Source organism: Equus quagga, chromosome 11, assembly GCF_021613505.1.
Source record: "Equus quagga isolate Etosha38 chromosome 11, UCLA_HA_Equagga_1.0, whole genome shotgun sequence".
In the NCBI taxonomy this organism is placed as follows: domain Eukaryota; kingdom Metazoa; phylum Chordata; class Mammalia; order Perissodactyla; family Equidae; genus Equus; species Equus quagga.
Genome location: NC_060277.1, coordinates 32369372 through 32390545, shown reverse-complemented (window position 1 = coordinate 32390545; position 21174 = coordinate 32369372). Strand labels below are relative to the sequence as shown.

At 39.0% G+C, this 21174-nt stretch overlaps 1 protein-coding gene across 7 annotated transcripts in view; it reads right to left on the bottom strand.

Moving 5' to 3' along the window:
- Window positions 1-2182: 2182 nt before the first annotated feature.
- SIM1 (SIM bHLH transcription factor 1) overlaps window positions 2183-21174 on the bottom strand; it is a 69455-nt gene continuing 50463 nt past the window's right edge. For 6 of the 7 annotated variants that reach the window (XM_046674343.1, XM_046674346.1, XM_046674345.1 and 3 more), the window contains 2 exons: window positions 10264-10666; window positions 2183-7981 (listed from right to left, as the gene is read on the bottom strand). In XM_046674343.1, the coding sequence (XP_046530299.1) occupies window positions 7251-7981; window positions 10264-10666 (1134 nt within the window). In that variant the 3' untranslated portion in view covers window positions 2183-7250. The remainder of the gene's footprint in view (window positions 7982-10263; window positions 10667-21174) is intronic. The other variant, XM_046674350.1, reaches the window with a different exon arrangement.

The following is a 21174-nucleotide window of genomic DNA, read 5'->3' as shown; positions in this document are numbered from 1 at the left end:
AGGCAGCCAGAGACGGACTGGTACCAGCAGGCTCATGCTGTTGCTTAAAGACATCTTATAGGAATCATCTGTATTCTGAGGGGCAGCCTAGTTTCCAGGCAGTTTCCCCTCAAACGAGGAAAACACGTAATGCGGTACTTATGACAGGCCTGTAAGTCCTGCTTGCAGAGTACCCTTGAAACCAGGCCCTTAAATAACACAGGCGAGGGGTGAGCTGGGTGGTGCAGTAGTTAAGTTTGTGTGCTCTGCTTCAGCAGCCTGGGTTCATGGGTGCAGACCTACACACTGCTCATCAAGCCATGCTATTGCAGCATCCCACATACAAAATAGAGGAGGATTGGCACAAATGTTAGCTCAGGGGCAATTTTCCTCACCAAAAAAAAATGCAGGCCATATTGACACACATCCTTCTTGGTAGAGGGGGGTTTGGCTGGTCTTTATTCAAAGAGGAAGGAAAGTTGTCCATGAAACAAAAGAGTATTTAATGACATCATGAAAAATTAGTATTTGTTCTGGCTCATATACTAAAAATGTTGGGTAAAAAAAATGTATAGTTTTTAATTACTATTTAAGCCACTTGTATTTTGTTAATCGAGAAAGCTTCAAAAGAATGTTCAAACATCAAGAGGATCCTGTTAGGGTAATTTGCCTATAGCTTATTACGTCCTAGACTTTTCTTGGTGTTAATGTTTCTATAAAAGAAACATCAGAATGCTCATTCAGCAGGAAGGCAAAATCTGGTGTAAGGGGCAGCAGGCTTGGCCGCTGTCTCCCTGGGGCTGGTCATCACGTGTCAATGTAGTAATGGAGAAATAGCAACTCCAGCCCTAAGACCATACAGGGAGCCTCCATGCTGGAGCGACCATCAACTGGACTGAGTGATCTGTCTTATGCAACCACCTCTTAGACAATATTTTCTTTCACTTAATTTTTTGGAGGGGCATAAAGACAGCAGAATGAAGTAAGGTGAAGTTTTGGAGTAAACCTGCCTGGGCTCAGATTTCATCCCCACCACTTACTAGCTGTGTCACGAGTTACTTAAGCATTCTAAGGCTCACTTTCCTCATTAACGAAGGGAGCATATTGCTATTTCCCTCTGTGATGGTTTCTACTCAGACTTCAGGGATAATCTAAGCTCACTTCAGTGCCTGGCACATGATGATTCAATAAATGCTTGTCATTTTTATGATTATCTAAAGAATTTACATTTTCAAAGCACATAAGGAAAATCAAAGGCCCTCTGTATGTGCTTTCCTATAATGTCCTACAGTGAGAGAGATTCTTGGTGTCTATCCCATTCGGGGTATATAGGAGGTATTCCATAAATGATGTTGATTAATTTGGAAATGCAGTTATTCTGAAGTATAAAGTAGGTAAAAACAATCTTATTTTCAGAAACAAAAGCACTATATCAAGTATTGAAAGAATCATCTTGGAAAATATCTGATAAATGCTCTAACAGTAATGGCTTTAACAGTAACGGCAATGATTTTTTTGCACAGCTTTGTCAAAAAGCTTTATGAAATACAAATAAAATTTCCATTGAATTAAAAATATATTGTGTAGGTTTGTTGTATTGGCTAATGGTTGACAATTTCTGAAATACATCAAGGTAAATCAGAAATCCTTGGAGAAAAAAAACCAAAAATGTTGAGAGCTATGAAAATGTTTAAGAGAGAACTACCAGGCAATCTATTTTTGTTTGATGTTAATTCCTAATACTAAATTTAAAAAATGCTTTGGATTCCAAAATAAAAATTATTCAAGATGTGTTTTTGAATGACAGCAAACTAAGTAATCTCAATATTATAGATTTTCTTTTCCCGTGGGCATTAAAAATGTAATCTGTATTTCAAATTTCTTGCTTTATTTTAGCAAAGTGGAGGCCAAAGAAGTCCTGCTTAAGATATTCTAACGAAACATCTAGAAGCCATTCTCCAGCGTCTAATGAAAATCAGACCCATGACTTAACAGTTACTGTGCATATGTGGAAGTTTCTATTGCTAGTTCTCAAAGAGTGTGTGTGTGTGTGTGTGTGTGTGTATTACCCATTCCAACAGAATCTAGAGATAAAATGGTCCTTATTTCTTTACAGTTCCACCCTTCTAGTGGACAGTATGCTTTATCCTAAAGAGATTTTTCTTTAAATGAATAATTCAGACTCAAACTGCATATTGGTAACTATATTTTAAAACAAAAAATTCCTCACATAATAAATACATTTTATGCACATTAACTTCGAATTTACTTCAGAAAGCTATTTACAATATAAATAATTATAAATGGAGACACTTTGCAAGATATCATTGACATAGCTAATATTTTCTACTTTACATTCCAAAGTAAAAGTTCAAATGACAGATTTATACTACGATGTCACTAAAAACTATACATTGCAAGATGATATTTGAAATATTGGCAATCAGTATCTTCTTTCACAAATATAATCCTTTTTAGAACATGTCAGTCAAAAAACAAACATAAAATATTTTTATCTTTTTTGAAGTGCCTATTCATATGTTTCATTTTTTGAAATATTTCCCTGTGGAAAAAAAACAGAAAAAAAGTTACAGTACTTCTAAAAATTTGTCTATGCCGATTTTATTTCTTTTGAAATGTAAACACACCAGGGATGTTGGGTGTAAATTCAACTGATTAAATGTCTTCCAGATCAGCAAATTAGGACAAAGTCTCTACTATATATGTTTATGAAAGCAAAGTCCCATGCAGCAAAATTGCAATAAATAAAACTATAAATGTTTGGTTTAAAATTATTAGGATTTCTTGTGTGAACCATCAGTTTTTAAGGAGCACAGCAGAAGAGAATCTTGCTACTTGCTTTACAATTGTGTGTATGTGTGTGTGCGTGTATATATATGGAGCTGACACACATGCACACACACATACAGCCTTTCTGCATACAGTCCTAGACAAGGAACTCCAAACAAACCCCTATTTGGATATGGTCACGATCTCACTTTTTGAGTTAAGCACTGCCCGAACAACTCTTGTGCACAAGAAATGAGCACCACACGGAAATTCCCCCCAAGAAGATTTTCTATGTAATACACCCTTAGCATGTGTCCATAGCTGTTCTGTCATTCATTTGAAGTGTAGAACGACAATGAATGTTTTATTCACAAAGCATTTCCCAGTAAGAAGTAACCAAGAGATTTTCCTATCTTAGAGTCAAATTCCTATTCACAAAAACTGACATGTACATGAAAGGTGAATCACTTATTTGGAGAACCATAGGATTTACATTCTTTACTGTCATTCGGAAAACAGGATGTAATGTCTATGCCTGTGATTTGAGTGAACTGGGGAGCCAAATTTGGGTATTCAAAGTTTTTAAATAAAGAAGAGTATATTAAAGTGTAAGCTATTCCACTGGGCAAGGTGACCCCAAAATGGCCAAATCCTCAGTTTTCCAAATATCACCATTTATTCAGTCACTTCCAAATGCTACTAGTACTAAGAGAATTGCACTGAATATCTTAGTAACATCCTGCTCTTGAAGAAGAGAGAGCGAGCGAACCATAAAATATTACATCTGTATTCAGAATGTCTCTTTAGCTGTAGTGTCTTCTATCAAACTTATTTGGTCTAGGTCTTGGGGGGAAAAAGCCTTGCATTTTATTTTAGAATATCTATGCATATTTTGCAAGTGATCTTTTATTGAATCAATCCTCATCCCCCATTAAAAAAAGAAAAGAAAATGGAGCATATTATCCTTTTCTAAAAGATCCTATTAAAGCTTATTTTAAGTGGGATTCTTTGCCCAGAGGCAGCATGTGGCAGTGGGGTGTAGAGAGAATTAAGAATAGTACCCAATGGAAATATTCTGGCCCTATAAAATATAATCAAGAAAGAATAAGTGGTTTTTCTGTATAAACACTGAAGGCAAATCATTTATTGCATTCTGTCTCAATTTGAATGTCACATCAGCACTGTGCCATATTATCCTGTATCAGGCGATTACAGTTTAGAAAAGCTAGCCCATTATGTTCAGCATAGTCTGTCAAAAGACTTGTGGAGCAAAGCACACCCAAGCGTCTGATCTGTAGTGATTGTGACATTAATATTATGCATCCAAAAATAATACATCAAATCTGTATATTCTCAACAATAGTTTTAACATAATTTCCCCAAGGAAGACTGGGGAAATATTCCTTTATTTCTTTGGTCATCCAAATTTTTTAATTAGGTAGGGCAGGCAGGTAAAATGGGCAATAAAGATACTCTTACTATTACCGGAAGGCATGAGCTTTGTATCATCTAATGAATTGCTACATTTTGTACTGGTAATTGGATATAGCACATTTTTATGAATCCCCAAGGTGATATAAAAATCATACTTCTCTATTTCAACAAAGTATCATGATTCTTAGCATTTAGCAAAGTTGTGGAAATCAAGGATTAAAACGAAAGCCAATTTAAGTTTAATTTTAACTGATTAAGTTATTGGGAACATACATATTTTACATCCCATATTTTAAAAAGACATATTTAACATCTTCATTATGAGGAAATAGGTTCCTGCACAGAACAAAATAGTGTAGATTATAAATACCTTTTAACACATCTATGTGTATATCAAAGTTTGTCATAAATTGTCGACTTATTTTGGGTCATTTTGTAATAATCACGCCACATTGCAAAAAAATGTTGGATATATAATACCGTGGGCCTGTAAGGCATTATATGTAATGTAATGAATCTGCTACTATAAATTATTGACATGTAAATTAAATAAAGGGTTATCTATTTAAAACTGGACCGATCTACCAAAATTTTTAATCAAGATGTAATTTAGTTAATTCTGCCTTCATTTAAAAATACTGGTCATACTATTTTAAAGAGCATTATTCTTTCTGATTTCCCCTATTTGTAGAGTTCATTAACTTATTTCTTTCATCAATTAACTATCTTTTATATAAAAATTCCACTGAAATTTCTTTAGTGATAATTTTTTCTTTCACATCATTCTCCTTAATTCTTAAGATTCTATTTCATTTATAGCATCTGTTCCTGACATTTTCGGCAGAATGTATATCCACCAGTAAAACCCATCTGTATAGATTTCCTTTCCAAAATACACCATGTTCTTCAGATAGTTGGGTCTTTGAACTATTTATCCATCCACAGAATCTTGCAAAAACTTTAGCATTCCTAAAACGTTACTTCATATTGCAAATTGATTGAAAATCCATTTTAAATGTTCCAGGGGTTTCTCATAAATATTTTTCTCAAAATTATTGAATACTTTTTCTTGTATAGTTCAAAGTTTAGTTTTTATTGTTCTTCAAACTTTTTTGAAAGTATATATGATAACCACTAACTTTCTCACTTACCTGAACTTTTTCTATTTACAGCACAAACGTTGCTCTGTCACACCCAAGAAACAATTCATTTCTTTTCTCATATACAAACAACCCAGTATTCATCTCTGAGATTATCCCATTCAGATTGTCACCTACCTATGGACTGCCAAATAACTGTGTGAAATGATGAAAATATAGTACTAATCCCTGAGTGTTCAATGTCATGTTCTGCCTTCAAAATTACAAGTCAAGTTCTTCCAATACATTCCCCTCCTCGAATATGGTAAGAGTTTCAGGCATGGGACTCCTCGGAAATATTATCTATGAACCCTCTCTAATCACTTACGTCACTTTGCTTTGATTCCTAGAGAATAGTGCATTAAATAATTCTTACTTATTTTTCTTCTCCCTCAGCAGTTTCTACCATCTACATTTTGTCTGAATCTAGAAAGTTGACTGTAACCATCCATGTCTAAAAGAGCCCATGCACTTGCTTGAATTCCAAAGCAGGATCTTTGTATGAGTGCAGAAAAGCCAGAGTGATCAGCCTTGACAACTCACAGTAGAGAGTTAACTGGTTAACAAGCTGAGTTCTGCTGCACCGATGAACCACAGAACCAGAGGACAGGAGGACTGCCATACAGACAAAGACACTGGGGCCCAGGCGCCGTGAGGGACACACCTAAATAAGCCACAGGCAAGGTCAGAGCTGGAATGCAGAGACCTTGGCATCTAGTCTGCTGGTCTTTGTACTGCATCACATGAACTTAAGACCAAGTTTTTGTTGTTTACAAACAATAAGGAAACTGAACGCTTTGCCTGCTCCTTCAGTCAGCGGACTCCTCTTGTGCTTTAAATCACTTGTCTATCAACCCAAGCTTTTATCTCAGACTCTCTCCTGAGGCTTTCCACATGCTGTCACATTTGCACATCTGTGCTTTGAAATGTTTTCAAACACTTACACTGCTGTCATATAGCACTTCACTGGTTTTCCTTAGTTATTTTTTACACTTAGCCTTTTTTCTCGATGAATCGGTTTGAACTCTTTATTGGGGTGGTTTTATAAGCCCCAAATATGCTGATTATATATTCTGAGCCTTAAATTGTTGGTTTTGAGATATCATTCCATTTCCTTCTGCCTCTGGCCTTTCTATCCCCACTAAACTAGTTCCAATTGAGCACACCAGGTTTTGATGTGTGTCCCAACATCTCAGTGCTTTGACTTAGAAAAACCCTTATTGCTATGTGAGTGTGATCCTGTTCACCAAAGTAAGGTGAAAAATCACCCCTTCCTGATTGCTTCTAATGGGTACCAGGTGAAAACTCATTCTTGTACCACATCCAGAACCATCTCCCTAATTTATGCTTGAACCAAATGAGCTGGCTGGTTGAAACCACAAAGAAGAGACCAGTTTACAAGATGCATCTCTCTGTGTCTTAGTTATTTTGGAAATGGAAATTTAGGAAGCTTAATGTGCTGCGGTTAAGGAAAGTTGCCCATTTGGGGTGTATTTATGGCATACATCTGCATGTCTGCATATAAAGTGTGCACAGCAGTTTGTGGATGGCGGTCTGTGTGTATGAGGGTTGCTGGATCGACACAAGGCAATGTTGTCCTCCGTCAGTCCTTTCACGTGGTGTATGTGCTCACTTAAGCCACACGAGTATTTTTCAACGCAAAATTCATCTATTCTGGTTCCCATATAATTAGAGGGGCAATTTGTATATTCACTTTAGCTCCCTTATCTGTGTATAACCCTGAATGCTAGTGCTGTTTTCTTTGATTTCACAGGAACACATGTCAAATACCCAGTAACTTAAATTATCCTCTCTAACAATCTGTGGCACGGTAAATGCTGGTAATGGGGAATTAAATTATAAATATGTTTCAGAGCTCCTTAAAGAACAAAATATTTTAGAAAAACATCAGCTTCCATTGGTTATTATAACAGATGTTCCCTTGTGTCCTTGTGCTGGGTCTGGCTGCATTCTTAGATGGGAAGTTACATCAAAGTGTGAGCCATTACAGCCCAAGGAATAGTTTCTAATGGTTTCGCTGTCATATAAGTGCTCCAGGGCATACCCAGTTAATGTGTAAGCATGCTTATCAAAATACTGCCGGTGAGAGCCAAAGCAGTTTGGAGAGACGGCAGGATGGTCTCCTGCTGTCTGATGAGGAGACATATCCGAATGCAGAAAGTCTTTAGCTAGGATCAAACTGGATTTTGAAATGCGATCCGAATTGGGGCTACTTATCCGAGACAGTGCGGTGGGACTGTTGTCATAGTCATTTTCATGGGGGCTCAGCATCTTTCCCTCTCTCTGCTGGATGTGGTCACATGGCGAAGTGTTGGCAAGCGCAGAGCCGTGGCAGACTTCGCCTGTCGGTGGGGGCTGTTGGTAGTTTGCAAAACAGAGGGAGTGTTTTTTCCCAGCTCCATTAATGGAAGCCAGTTGGTCTGGGGGTGCTTTCCTCAGCTGCAATCTGTTCTCTTCTTCTTTAATCATCTGCTGGGTGGCTCTTATCAGAGTTTCAATTTTGCTAGGTTCGTGTGGGCTACTTTGATACTGTTCAGTGCGGTATCGGTCACCTGATTCACTGGCAGACCCCGGGTCTGGAGAACTGACCACACTATCTTCATCCCAGTGACCTCGCCCTAGAAATCAGAAAAAGTAAAAAGTAAGCGGTCTCGAAATACACCCCCAAAAATGTAAGCATGTTTCTTTTTAAAAGGAATCTTATGTCTTTCACTTTTAATATATGCACCAATATCTGAAACAGACACAGGCTCACATGACAGTGTCAAAGGACTCTACCAGACTTCATAGCTCTCAGCGGCTTTTAAGTGCAGATGAAGTTTATAACGAGTTTTTTAGAAGGTAAACCTTGTTGGTGGATTGTGAATGCCAATTAGCAAAAGGGTGTTTATACTTCTCCACATATGCACATCATTGGACCTGTCTGGCTATACATAAAAGAAAAATGCATAGCATTTGGCTTATGTTATTTTCTAGAAAAATATTATGTTAAATTGATGCTTAGAAAATGACTTCAACTGGGTTTGAGAAAGATGATAATATAGGTTGGACTATTTTCTCAATTACAAATAAATTACCTAAAAATGCTAATATTGCTAAATGTATCTTCAGTAGAATTACAATAAAGCTCTGCTATTTTTTAAACTATTTGAGGGTTAAAAATATATATAGTCAATATGTATAAATGTGTTCATGGATATATATATCTTGTCCCAGTCAAAAATATAAATATTGTCTTCTCAAATCTAGTGGCAAAAATCTCAGTTTGACACATAATCATATAGTAGATCCAGAATCTTAGACTATTTCTGAAATAAGGTGAAAAATAAATATCTAAAATGTTACTAACAACTTGTTCTGAACCAAGGAGAGAGATCTAATATGGAGGAATAGTTCAACCAAAATATATTCAATAAACTATTCTCAAAACAGTCTGAAGTCAATATGAAAAGAGAGAAGAGAAATGGGAAGGGACGCACGAAAACTATGAACTGCTTAATGCAGCAGAGAAGCCCCGCATCACACCACTCATTGCTTTCCTTTTCCCTTTTCTTCTGATTTTATTTCTCCCATTTTCTTCTAGACGATGTAGGTTAAGCCAGGATTTTCACTTCACTCCATTCTTTGGCAAGCAATTGCCCTTTGCCCTGGGCTTCCATTACCAGTCTACCAAACTAGAGAAACTCAGAGTAAAAGCGGAAAAATAAAAAGCAAAATCAGAGACAACTTAAAATCATTCATCGAAGGCAGTCAGTGCCCCGGTGGTATCTGACCAGTACTGTATGGGTAAGGACAACATTGTCTACATATTTCTCATCCTAAAGACACAGCAAGAAGAGTAATATTGCGGCTGCTGGATCACTCTTAATGTCACTGACTTCTAATGAAATGAGGGTTTCAAAGACCTGCCTGGACTCAAGAATTTGGTCAGGAATGGACAGAATTGGCTCTCCTTGCCCAGGTTACTTTGAAATGAACAAAGAGCACTGCCAACGCTGAAGGCTTTTAACTGCAGAGCACATTTCCAGGCGTTTGTAAAGCCACGTAGTAATCCCCAGGTGAACGTCTCCGAGGGTTGGTTCTACATATCCCTCCATCCTTTACTCACAGGGGACCTGGTGGGTCATCATAATGATGGGGGAAAGGCACAGTTACTGGCATTTAATGCCCAGAGGGCCAGAGAGGTTAAACATCCTGTGATGTTAGTGATGGACCAAAAATCAGAAGGGCCACGGAGCCACCAGTGGCGAGTGGTTAAGTTCACGCCCTCTGCTTCTACACCCAGAGTTTCACCGGTTCAGATCTGGGCACGGACATGGCACCATCCCACATGGCACAGACAGAGGCACTCACAGCTAGAACATACAACTACGTACTGGGGGCTTTGGCGGAGAAGAAGAAGAAGAAAAAAGAAGATTGGCAACAGATGTTAGCTCAGGTGCCAGTCTTTTAAAAAGACAAAACAAAACAGACTGGCCTTCCCCAACATGCCAATAGTGGCCTCATGGAGAAACACTGCTATATGAGCCCAGAACTACTTAAGTCCACATTTGAAGCATGAGAATACAGAAGAAAATAATACCCAAGAAATTTAAATGGATACACAAGTTCAATAGACTTAACAATTCACTTGAACTTAATTTCTATACTTTTTTTGATGTTAAAAATGGGAATCATCTTTACTAGCCTGGAAAAATAAACGCATTTGGCAAACATTAGCAAAATTAATACACTTGAAAGGAGTGGATTTGGTTTTCAAAATCCCATTGGTGTGAGTTTCTGATTTGTCAATTCAAAGGAGCAGACCCATTGGGCGGTCACGCCGGTGTCACACCTAGAACTTTATAAAGCTGCTCAAGGGGCCTGCGGCGAGCGCAGGAGGCGTCTCAGCGGCCCTTACCGTGGAGCCTGTGCACGGAAGCGATGTGAGGCATGCTGTTTTCGTAGGCTTCTCTGCTTTCTGGGGAGGCCTTGGTCAGGGGCAAGGCTGCGCGAGAGCCCCACCAGGGCTCCCTCCCGGCCTGCGGCGTTCCCAGGAAGTACCTGCCTGCCTCGCACCGGCCTCCCTCGCAGGCCGGGGTGTGGAAGTGCCTGTCCTCCACCAGCCTGGAATGGTCGAGCGCAAAGCCGTAGCAGAGGGAGCTGCGATCGGGGAACTGCCTGTAGGCGCACGCGGCGTCGTGCTGCGAGCCCGGCCTGTCGCCGGGGTCCAGGAGCTGCGGGGAGGCCGTGTCGGTCAGGGGGCTTCCGCCCCACTGGCTGTCGTGATCGGATTCCGATCTTTCTGTGTGAAATCCCGAATACTGAAACCGAGAGGGTGAGAAAAGCACATGTCAAAAAAAAAGAAAAATAGCGTTTTTCTCTGCAAGCACCCCCAAGGTCATATTGGACTTACGGTACCAAAATAAGACTCACTCGGGCACCACGCTGGGCACCCCTGACTCAGAATCACTTAATCAGTCAGGGTGCCGCCAAAGAAAATCCTTTCCGCTGCTGAAAGGAGAAGATAAAAATAATAACAAACACGGACTGAACTAAGTACGAAGCACTGTTGCAAGTACTTCACGTGAATTACCCCACTAAGTTCTCATATTAACCCTTTAACGGAGCTATTAGTAACCCATTGTATGGAGAGGGAAGGTGAGGCCCAAAGGAGGATGGGGATTGGCCCAAGGCCACAGGGTCAGCAGGTGGCAGAGCCAAGACTCAAACCCAAGTCACCACCCAAATGGTATTGCCAAAGGGAGAGTCCAAGAGAGCTCCACATGTTATTTCTATTTGCTTTTCACATTTTGTCTTAATTAAAATACAAAACAAAAATAAGGTTTAAAGGCGCAGTGTGCAGCAACCTCACTCTTCACACTGGGCTGTTAACTCTCTGAGAGCCAGGCTGGGTACACGACACGATAGTTTACAAATGCTTACCTAATTCAATTGCAATACAACTTGGAAAAAGTCTTGTCCCATATACTGGGATGTGTCTCTTGCTTTCTACAGTAAAACTTCATATATGCATAGGCTCATCAGGAAGAAACAGCTGCAGGCTATGCCGTGCCTTGTTGGAATCATGCTGCTCACCTGGGGCCGGACTATGTGGTCAGGTGTTGAAAGAAAAGGTAAAAGCTTGGGCAAACCTCCCTAGATGCGCTCGTCTGAAGGTCCTCATGAGCTGCTGAAATCAGTAACGTAATCATTTCTACCAGGTTTTGGTTACCTAATGCCAAACACAAGTCTAGGGACTATATAAAGGTCGTCTGCTAGAATAATAATAGATGCTGTTTTTTGAGAACTTACTCTGTGTCTGGCAATGTGCTAATCACTATGTATTACATCACTGAATCCTCATAACTACCTGGACAGTTCTATATCTCCATTCTATAGAAGAGGAGACTGCATCCCTGAGAATGTTAATAAGATGCCACGCCCTCCCTCCCCCCCACCCCCGCCCCCCCGCCCCCAGTCTATCTGGTATCACAGCCTGCGCTCTAAACCATGACTTTACACTTGAGGGAAAACACTGCTAAGGAAAAGAAGAGAAAAAAGTGTCCAATGTTAGAGACATTTCCAGAAAAGTGGCAAGAACTGCTTTACAGGCTCTAGAACCAAAATATAAGTCCATTTTACATTTTCTTTCTTACCCCAGAAAAAAGAGGGATGGGTGTGTGTGGTAGTATGGGGGAGAGAGGAGAAACTCCTAGGCTCCACCCTTTTTCACTTGTCACATGCTGGTTAAGCGAATTTTACCCAAGATGAGACCTTCACAGGACAAGGCAAACTCTCCCCTCCACACTGGGCCCACCCTGAGCAGGAGGAAGAAACCTGACTCTTCCCAACTCAGTGCACACAGGCTGTTGGGCGTAGGGTCTCTTGAAGCCAGGGACATGAGGTACAGAGGTTCCTCTGGGGAAACTCCAAAGTATGCTAATAAATACAGCATGCTCAGGACAGAGTTCTATGCAAATTCCAGGTTCAAGATTTTTCCATTACCATTTCTAAATGTCCTTAAGTATCTGCCAAATGTACATATGGACTATCAGCATATTCCATCAAGAAAAAAATGGGAAATCCTACTTCTTTCCAGGCAGGACTGTGGGATATAGGACATGGAGGCATTCTGAGCTCTGTTTCTCTATATCACACCTCTGCAGGCCTGTGCACACCAGCCTCTCTTTTCACCAGATGCCACCTGCACCTCAGCAAGTGAGGGCTGCACCCCTTCTCCTCACTGAGTGGCGATCCAAGTGCGACACGTTTGCCCTTTGGTAGCACACTCCATCGACTTGCCCAGGAAAAATTCAGATCATCAGTGCAATTCCGAGCTAGGAATTACCCAGACTCTGCTTGTTTTTATAAAAGTATAAACCAGGCCTATTTCTGAAGTACTCCAGTCAAGACTTTTGAGCCCTGTCGAGAGGGGAAAAAGCTTTCCCTGAGTGTATATGGGAAAGTGCTATTGGCGCAGCAGAGAAGAACATTCTGTCCTTCGCTCACAAAGAAAATTCAACACGAGGCAACCCTGGCATATACGAGGTACACATTTCAAGAGCACCCAAAGAAGAATTTGACAGATAAGCCTCTTGTCAATAATCAGGAAACTACACCGGCAAGTACACTGCCCTTCACGCAGGCGGGAGTCGGTGGTTCAGTTAGACTAAGAATTGACACTGCCTTAGATGTGCCATAAACCTTTGTTTGTAACACCTGTAAACTCGCACCTGTGTGCACCATCAGGGAGGGCCACGTTCACCGCTTTAAAATGAACTGCATGCTGTTGAGAACACTACATTGCCTTAATTTGATCTGAAATATTTCAGGCGTTAAGTATTTGAAGAAAGAGAAGGCAGAGGCAAGGAAGGCAGACAGCCAGTCTATGCAGCGTGTGCAGCACAATAAATGAATGCTGCAGAAGAGGGCTCCTGGTCTTCCTCATACCTACTTTTGCTACATCTTAGGCAAGTTATTTAATTTCTTCTGTCTCAACAGGAAAAGGGTCATGATGATACTTAACCTAGCAAAGTCTGAACCAGAGTTGGGGGCATTTAATGGAAGAGGCACTAGGGGCAAGGAGCCAAGAGAACTTGGTTCCAGGTCCATCCCTGCTACCAACTCGCAGAGTAAGGGAAAATTACTAGGGGAAATTACTTTTCCTTTCTTAGCCTCATCTGTAGAATGACATATTGGGTTAGATTACACTTTCTCTAACTTTTCTTTCTGATCTGATATTCCATACGATACAATAATTAGTATCTTTTCTAGTGTTGAAACATATGATTCCTATGCCTGTCCCCCTATTTCACTTATTTAAAGAAGATAATTATTTAGAACTATAATCCAAGTCCAAGAATTTTTATTGTCATGGTTATAAAAAGAAAGTTATTATGTAAGTTACAGTTTTACTACAATGTCAATTTTTCCCCAAGTATCCCATTATGACACAAGTTTTATAGAGATTACGATGCATTTGGGTCAATAAATTATTCCATTCTAGAGGCTTCTGAGTATGAAGGGCAATGGCAGCCACTTGAATCTGCATCTCTCCACACATCCTGCCCCCAGAATCTATAAGGTCATCAAGGAGCACAAATTAAATCACATGTGACCCATGTTGTCAGCATTACTAGAAGGTAGAGAATATGCCAAACTTCAAAGTATTTGTAAGTCAAAAAAGAAAAAGTCCAACAGCAGCTGCTATGAGCCTGTGGGTGCAGAGAGAAGGGTAAAGGGAGGTTTAGGAGACTCCATGAAAAGAAAAGAGAGAGAGAAAGGAACTCAGGCCATTGGCAAAATGGACAAAATCATCTTCAGAAAGAAAAAGCACAAGCGCGTGCCCAAATATGAACGTAAGTCAGTAGCTAGCGGTTAACAGCACTGGCCACAGGAAAGGGAGCCAAAATCAAGCAAAACTCAAAGTGGAAGCCTCCCACAGGGGTCGTTTCCATAAAAGAAGGAAGCCAGCTGAGAGTGGGCAGTGTCCCTCCAAAGCACAGCAGTGAGAGAAGAGAAGGAAGAGGGGGAACTTAGGACCCATCAGACAGGAAAGAAAAACACCAGACAGGTGAATCCCAGCTTTCCTCCTGCCCCTCTTCACCACCATCATCACCCATTTAAAACTATGTGCTTCACGAAACTGGCAGGAAAGGGTGCTGTTTACCTGCTAACCCAACCCATGAAATGCCAAAGACTAGGGAAAAAGTTAACCTCCCTATAAAACTTCTGTAGGAAAAAAAACATGAAAATGGAAATACCTACATCCCAGTTGATAAAATTTCTTGCCAAATAACCAACCATTAAACAAAATAAAATAATAAAAGCATGCTCCAAACTGAAATAATACCCTCAACAAGCATTTGGAGACACACACATGGGCACACACAGCTAGAATCAGAAATTTTAAAACTAAGAAATGGACCAAAACAAACTCAACAACAACAAAACAGGAAAAAAAATGCAATAAAAACTGACGAAATTCAAACAAATTGAATAAAGAATAAATTATAAGTTGTAAAAAGGAAAAGATTTTAATGAAAGTATAATAAGGTAAATTGAAGAAAGGCCGGAAAACATATAAGGAAATAAAAATTGGAGAGAAAAAAATAAAAGGATCAGAGAAAATAATTGAAAGAAGATAGAAAAACTTCAATATATACATAATACTTATATCAGTCAAAGGAACTAAATTGCTAAAACTATTTGAAAAAGAATAAAGTGAGTGGATCTGTCTACCCAACTTCAAGACCTAGCATACAGCTACAGTAATCATAACTGTGCTTTTTTGATGGAGAAATAGATGCACAGATCAATGGGACAGAATAGAGGACCCACACATGTGCCCAACTGATTGTTGACAAAAGTGCAAAAGCAATTCAATAAAGGAAAGATAGACTTCTCAACAAATGGTGCTGGAGTAATTGGACATCCATCGGCAAAAATAAAATGAACCTCAACCTAAGTCTCACATCTTATATAAAAATTAACTCAAATTGACCACAGACTTAATTGTAAAAGATAAAATTATAAAACTTTTAGAAAATAATATAGAAGAAAATCTTCAAGATCTGAGCTGGGTAAAGAGTTCTTAGATTTGACATCAGAGGTACATTTCATAAAAGAAAAATTTGATAAATTGGACTTGATAGAAATTAAAAACTTGTGCTCTGCAAAAGACTCTGTTAAGAGGATGAAAAGAGGGGCTGGCCCCATGGCCGAATGGTTGAGTTTGTGCTCTCGGCTTTGGCAGCCCAGGGTTTCACCTGTTTGGATCCTGGGCATGGATGTAGTACTGCCCATCAGGCCACTCTGAGGCAGCATCCCACATGCCACAAGTAGAAGGACCCACAACTGAAAAAATATGCAACTATGTACTGGGGGGATTTGGGGAGAAAAAGCAGAAAAAAAAAGAAGATTGGCAACAGTTGTTAGCTCAGGTGCCAATCTTTAACAAAAGAAAAAGAGGATAAAAAGGCAAACTTCAGACAGGGAGAAAACATTTGCAAACCACATATACAACAAAAGACTAGAATCTAGAATAGATAAAGTACTTCCAAAATTCAATGATTAAAAAAAAATGGGCAAAAGACATAAAGAGGCATTTCATCAAATAGATATACAAATGGCAAATCATTAAACAAAGGACGTTCAACATCATTAGCAACTAGGCAGATGCAAATTAAAACCATGATGAAATGTCATTACATACCTATTAGACTGGCTAAAATAAAAAATAGTGACAACACCAAATGCTGGCAAAGATGCGGGAAAACTGGATCACCCATACATTGCTGATGGGAATGTAAAATGGTACAGCCACTCCAGAAAATGGCCTGACAGTTTCCAAAAATCTAAATGTGCAACTACCATATGCAATACTGGACATTTTTCCAGTTAAATAAAAATTATATTCATACAAAAACCTACACATTCATAGCACACATACATTCATGGCAGCTATACATTCACGCAATAGCAGCATCTTAATACTTCTAAGTACTTTTTAATTGTCTATTTTAAGAAAAAAATCATTTTTAATTGTGGTAAAATACACATAACATAAAACTTCCAGTCTTACCCACTTTTAATTGTACAACTCAGTGACATTTAGTACGTTCACATTCCTAGGCAACCATCACCTCCATCCATCTCCAGAACTCTTTATCTTGCAAAACTGAAACTCTATACCCATTAAACAATAAGTCCCCTTTCTGCCCTCCCTCCAGCCCCTGGGAACCACCATTATACTTTCTGTCTTTCTGAGAGAGGAAAAACTAATAAGTCCCAGGGACCCCCAAACTGGCCTGGGGTTGGACGTTTCCAGAACCTAGCCACCTCAGAGATCTTTCTGAAACTCTTATCTAATCATGTCACTTTCTTGCTTAAAAATATTCTTTTTTTCTGTCTTTCTGTCTATACATCACATAACATAACAATACCACATATGTGAAGCAGAAACTATAGGAAGGCAAGGATGAACAGAGACACATCCTAATAGTAGGAGACGAAGACCCTGCTCTCAGTATAAGACAAGTAAAGTAGATTTTAAAAACGAAGACTATAGAAGACTCAAAAACAAAACCTATCAGTTGAGTGTTTTGTCTCTATATCAAACTTTACACACTAATAATACAGAATAAATCTTCTCAGTGCATATGACTAATCATCAAAATTGATCAAATATTAAGCCACAAAGAAAAGCTTAGTAACTTTCACAAAGTAGAAGTATTATAACAGCACTCTCTGACCTCAATAAATAAAAAATAGAAATTCAAAATAATTTTTTTAAAAAAGCCCTTCCACCTGAAAAAAAACCTATTACATAACTCTTGGGGAAAATAGAAAATACTACATATCTGGATTTATGAGATACACAGCTTTAGACACCCAAGTCAATAAAAATGAAAAAATAAAAATAAATTCAACTCTCAATTGCAAAGCTAGAAAAATAACAAAAGAAAGTACAATGAAAAGTGATCAAAGGACATAAACTAGGTATTCACAAAAAAATCTAAAAATACCCCTTAAACATAGGAAAAGATGTTTAACTTCTTAATAAGATAAATGTAAATTAACACTGAGATACCATTTCTCAACTACCAGAATAGCAAAAAATTCAAAAGCTTGACGATACATTTGTGGCAGAGTGTGGGGACGCAGACACACCCACATGTTGCCTGTGGGCATATAAACAGATACAACCCTGATGAAGGGGAATTTGGCAATACCTAAAAAAAACTGCAATTTCCTGCTTCTAAGGAATCATTAGACCAAGGAACGCACATTGAAGTATTAAGGTTTAGGGAAAGAGGCCTCATATATGGAACCTACTCTAAAATGGTTCAGAAAAAATAAATAATGAGGGAAAACGAAGAGGAAGAGATAAAGCAAATATGGCAAAATATAAAGCACTGGTGAACCTAGATTTATTATACAGGAATACTTTACTATTCTTGCAACTTTTCTTGATGTGTGAAATCATTTCAAAATAAATTATTTTATTTTATTTTATTGTGAGGAAGATAGGCCCTGAGCTAAGATCTGTGCCAATCTTCCTCTATTTTTTAGTATGTGGGCTGCCAGCACAGCATGGCCACTAAGAGAGCAGTGTAGGTCCGTGCCCAGGAACCAAACCAGAGCCACCTAAGTGGAGTGCACTGAACTTAACCACTAGGCCACTGAGACTGGCCCAAGACGTGTTTTAAGAGTGGAGAGATAGTGAGAATGATGATCCATTAGAATACATGCAAGTCCTGTCTGTGGATGGTTCTCCATTGATTGTTGGTCTCTCTACTATTTTCAAGTAAAACAAAATCAAGTTTTAGGAGCTACAGAAGATCTACTGTTCTTCCTTTGAAAAGATAACAGCACTTTCTTCTATCTTTAAAGCTAAGAAACTGAATGACTTAATTCCCTATTTTAATTAGATTATATCAATCAATTAAAGTTCACTGAAAACCAATTTTTGGTTAATCTTGCTGAAACTTCTATTTTTCTTTCTCAGAAAATTTGCTGTCATTCTGAATACTCTGCACCTTAATTTGCCCCTATTTCCAATTTAAAATTTAGTGTTTGGGTGTTTTTTCCTGCTTTATCTCCCCAAATCCCCCCAATACATAGTTGTATATCTTAGTTGCAGGTCCTTCTAGTTGTGGCATGTGGGACGCCGCCTCAACATGGCCTGATGAGTGGCGCCATGTCCTTGTTCAGAATCCGATCTGGTGAAACCCTGGGCTGCCAGAGTGGAGCGCGTGAACTTAACCACTTGGCCACTGGGCTGGCCGCTAAAATTTAGTTTTCAAAGCAAGCATTTATGTTGACAAATTAAAAAGTGAATCCAACGAAGGATGCCCTTGTTCTCATGAAACGTGAAACCAAATGCCACCACCAAAGGTGGGCTAGAGCTGGCAGGCAAAGAGCTTGGATGACTGGAGTCCAGACGACATCCACATCCCCCAACTTCCCTTCCAGATTCAGCCCGTGAAAGAATCGTTCTTTCTAGAACAGACTGGTGGCTCATCCAGTTAAAGGTCTGAGCCATTGGTTGGTGCCTAATATGCATGCAATGGGAACCACTTACAATAATTCATTCTATGATTCACTCTAACATTTTTTGAGTGTCTACTATCTGCAAGGCAGTGTGCCAGGTGATATGAGAAATACAGCCCCACCCTCAAGGTGCTCACATTACAAAGGGTACAAACAATGCACAAAGCATAATCTTAATGCAAGTTAGAAAGTGGCCAGAGCCTGAACAGGGAGAAAAACAATGTAGTTTAGGAGTTCTAAGAAGATAGCCATTATTCTCTCTTTTAACATTGAAGTTGCTTAGGAAGGGGAAATGAACTATAATTGATTGAGGCAATTTATTATATGATTTGCATATGGTAACTAATACCCATAGTATCAAAAATAACAGCTACCATTATCAAATACTTACTATGTGCTAGTCGCTACACTGAGGTCCCACAGACGTTATCTCATTAAATGCTAACAACATCTTAAAAGTATTATTAATCTCTTTACAGATGCAGCAAATAAAGCTCAAAAAAAAAATTGCCCAAGGTCACATGATGACGAAGTTTAAGAGGAGAGAAGCAGTTCCAGAGCCCCTGCTCTTTCCGGTACCCCAGACGCCTGTAGACTTAAGGACTTCGACCATAGTGTCCCACCCTCTAAGCAGTAACGGAGCCCAGGTCCCCAAGCATGTATTCACAAAGGGAGATTTCTCCAACCTCTACACTCCAGTAAACCATGTCCACACACCGTTGGGTGACGTCCTCATCACTGAAGTGCTCTTCCGACACAGTGACACCTACAGATATTCTTCTTTTGATAACAGTCATGAGATCCATTCCTGCCTCAACAGCATGTTCCAGACAGGTGCTCTGCATTCATCTGGACGTGGCAGCAACAACCCAACTCAGGAAAAATGCCAGATGTTGCAACAATAGATGTTCCAGTTATCTATTTTTATTCTGGCAGCTCATTGAGGTTTTTATCATTTTTCGCCATAAAATATAGAGAGAGACCCTCTTATGGTAAAGTCCTGTTTTCCATGAAAAACTTTCACTCTATCAGGCATGAGCAGCTTTCCTCTTGATTTGTGTCTGAACCATGAGAAAAAACATCACAGATGCAGACTGCACTGTATGAAGAACATATGCATGCTTTTAAATCACTTTTATCTTACTTTTTACTAATGTAACCCTGAAACATAAAATATGTTCTTTTTTTTCATTCACTGTTATGGGAAGAACAGATGGTAAAAGGGTTAGATTAAAGTAATACAGCATGTCCATTAAAACAACCCTCACTGCTGGGGATGCTTCCTTCCAACAGGAGTCGTGTTTACTATAAAGAACAGCTTTGGCTTACACACATTGGAAATTGCCAGAGGTTTCCTCGAGGATAAACATAACGGTAAGAGAAAAGCTAATGTCAGAATCAAATGCATTTTAAGATGACAATTATGCAAGTTATTTTGCTAATCTGAGAGGCTGACTGAAAACACATGCCTGGGATAATGTGATTGAACAGAAGTCAAATAATAGAGGCCATTTCTAACTTGAAAAATTTTGCTACCTAGAAACCATAACTAATTGAAACTGCAAAGAGGATCTCCAGGAGACATTATTTTCTATGTTCCTGAACTCCTACGAGGGGTAGGTGGGAATTTTTTGCTGCCACTTCATTTCTAATTTATTCTTATTAATCAACAGCAAGAATAATTCTGGAGCCAGCCCCATGGCTGAGTGGTTAAGTTCGCGTGCTCATCTTTGGCAGTCCAGGGTTTCATGGGTTGGGATCCTGGGCACAGACATGGCACAGCTCATCAGGCCATGCTGAGGCGGCATTCTACATGTCACAACCACAAGGACCTACAACTAGAATATACAACTATGTGCTGGGGGACTTTGGGGAGAAGAAGAAAAAAAATCAAAAGAGAAAAGATTGGCAACAGATGTTAGCTCAGGTGCCAATCTTTAAAAAAAAAAAGAATTCTGTATAGACTAGACATTAAGAAAGACTAAGTATAACATTATTTCTACATAAGTTTCACAAATATTTAGCATTGGAAAAGAACCCTCATGAATGTTTTTATGACATTCAGTTTAATTACATATAGCTCTGAAAGGTAACGATTTAAAAAAACTTCCTCAAGAAAAATTAGAGAATGCACTTTAAAAGAAAAAACTATCTATCTTGAGTCACGTTCCAGAGATGAGGATGGTTTGACTAGAGGAACTGAGCAATAAATATTTCCATTTATACTATAAATAATTATAAAATACTGACTCAAAATTCAATTATTAGAAATTTT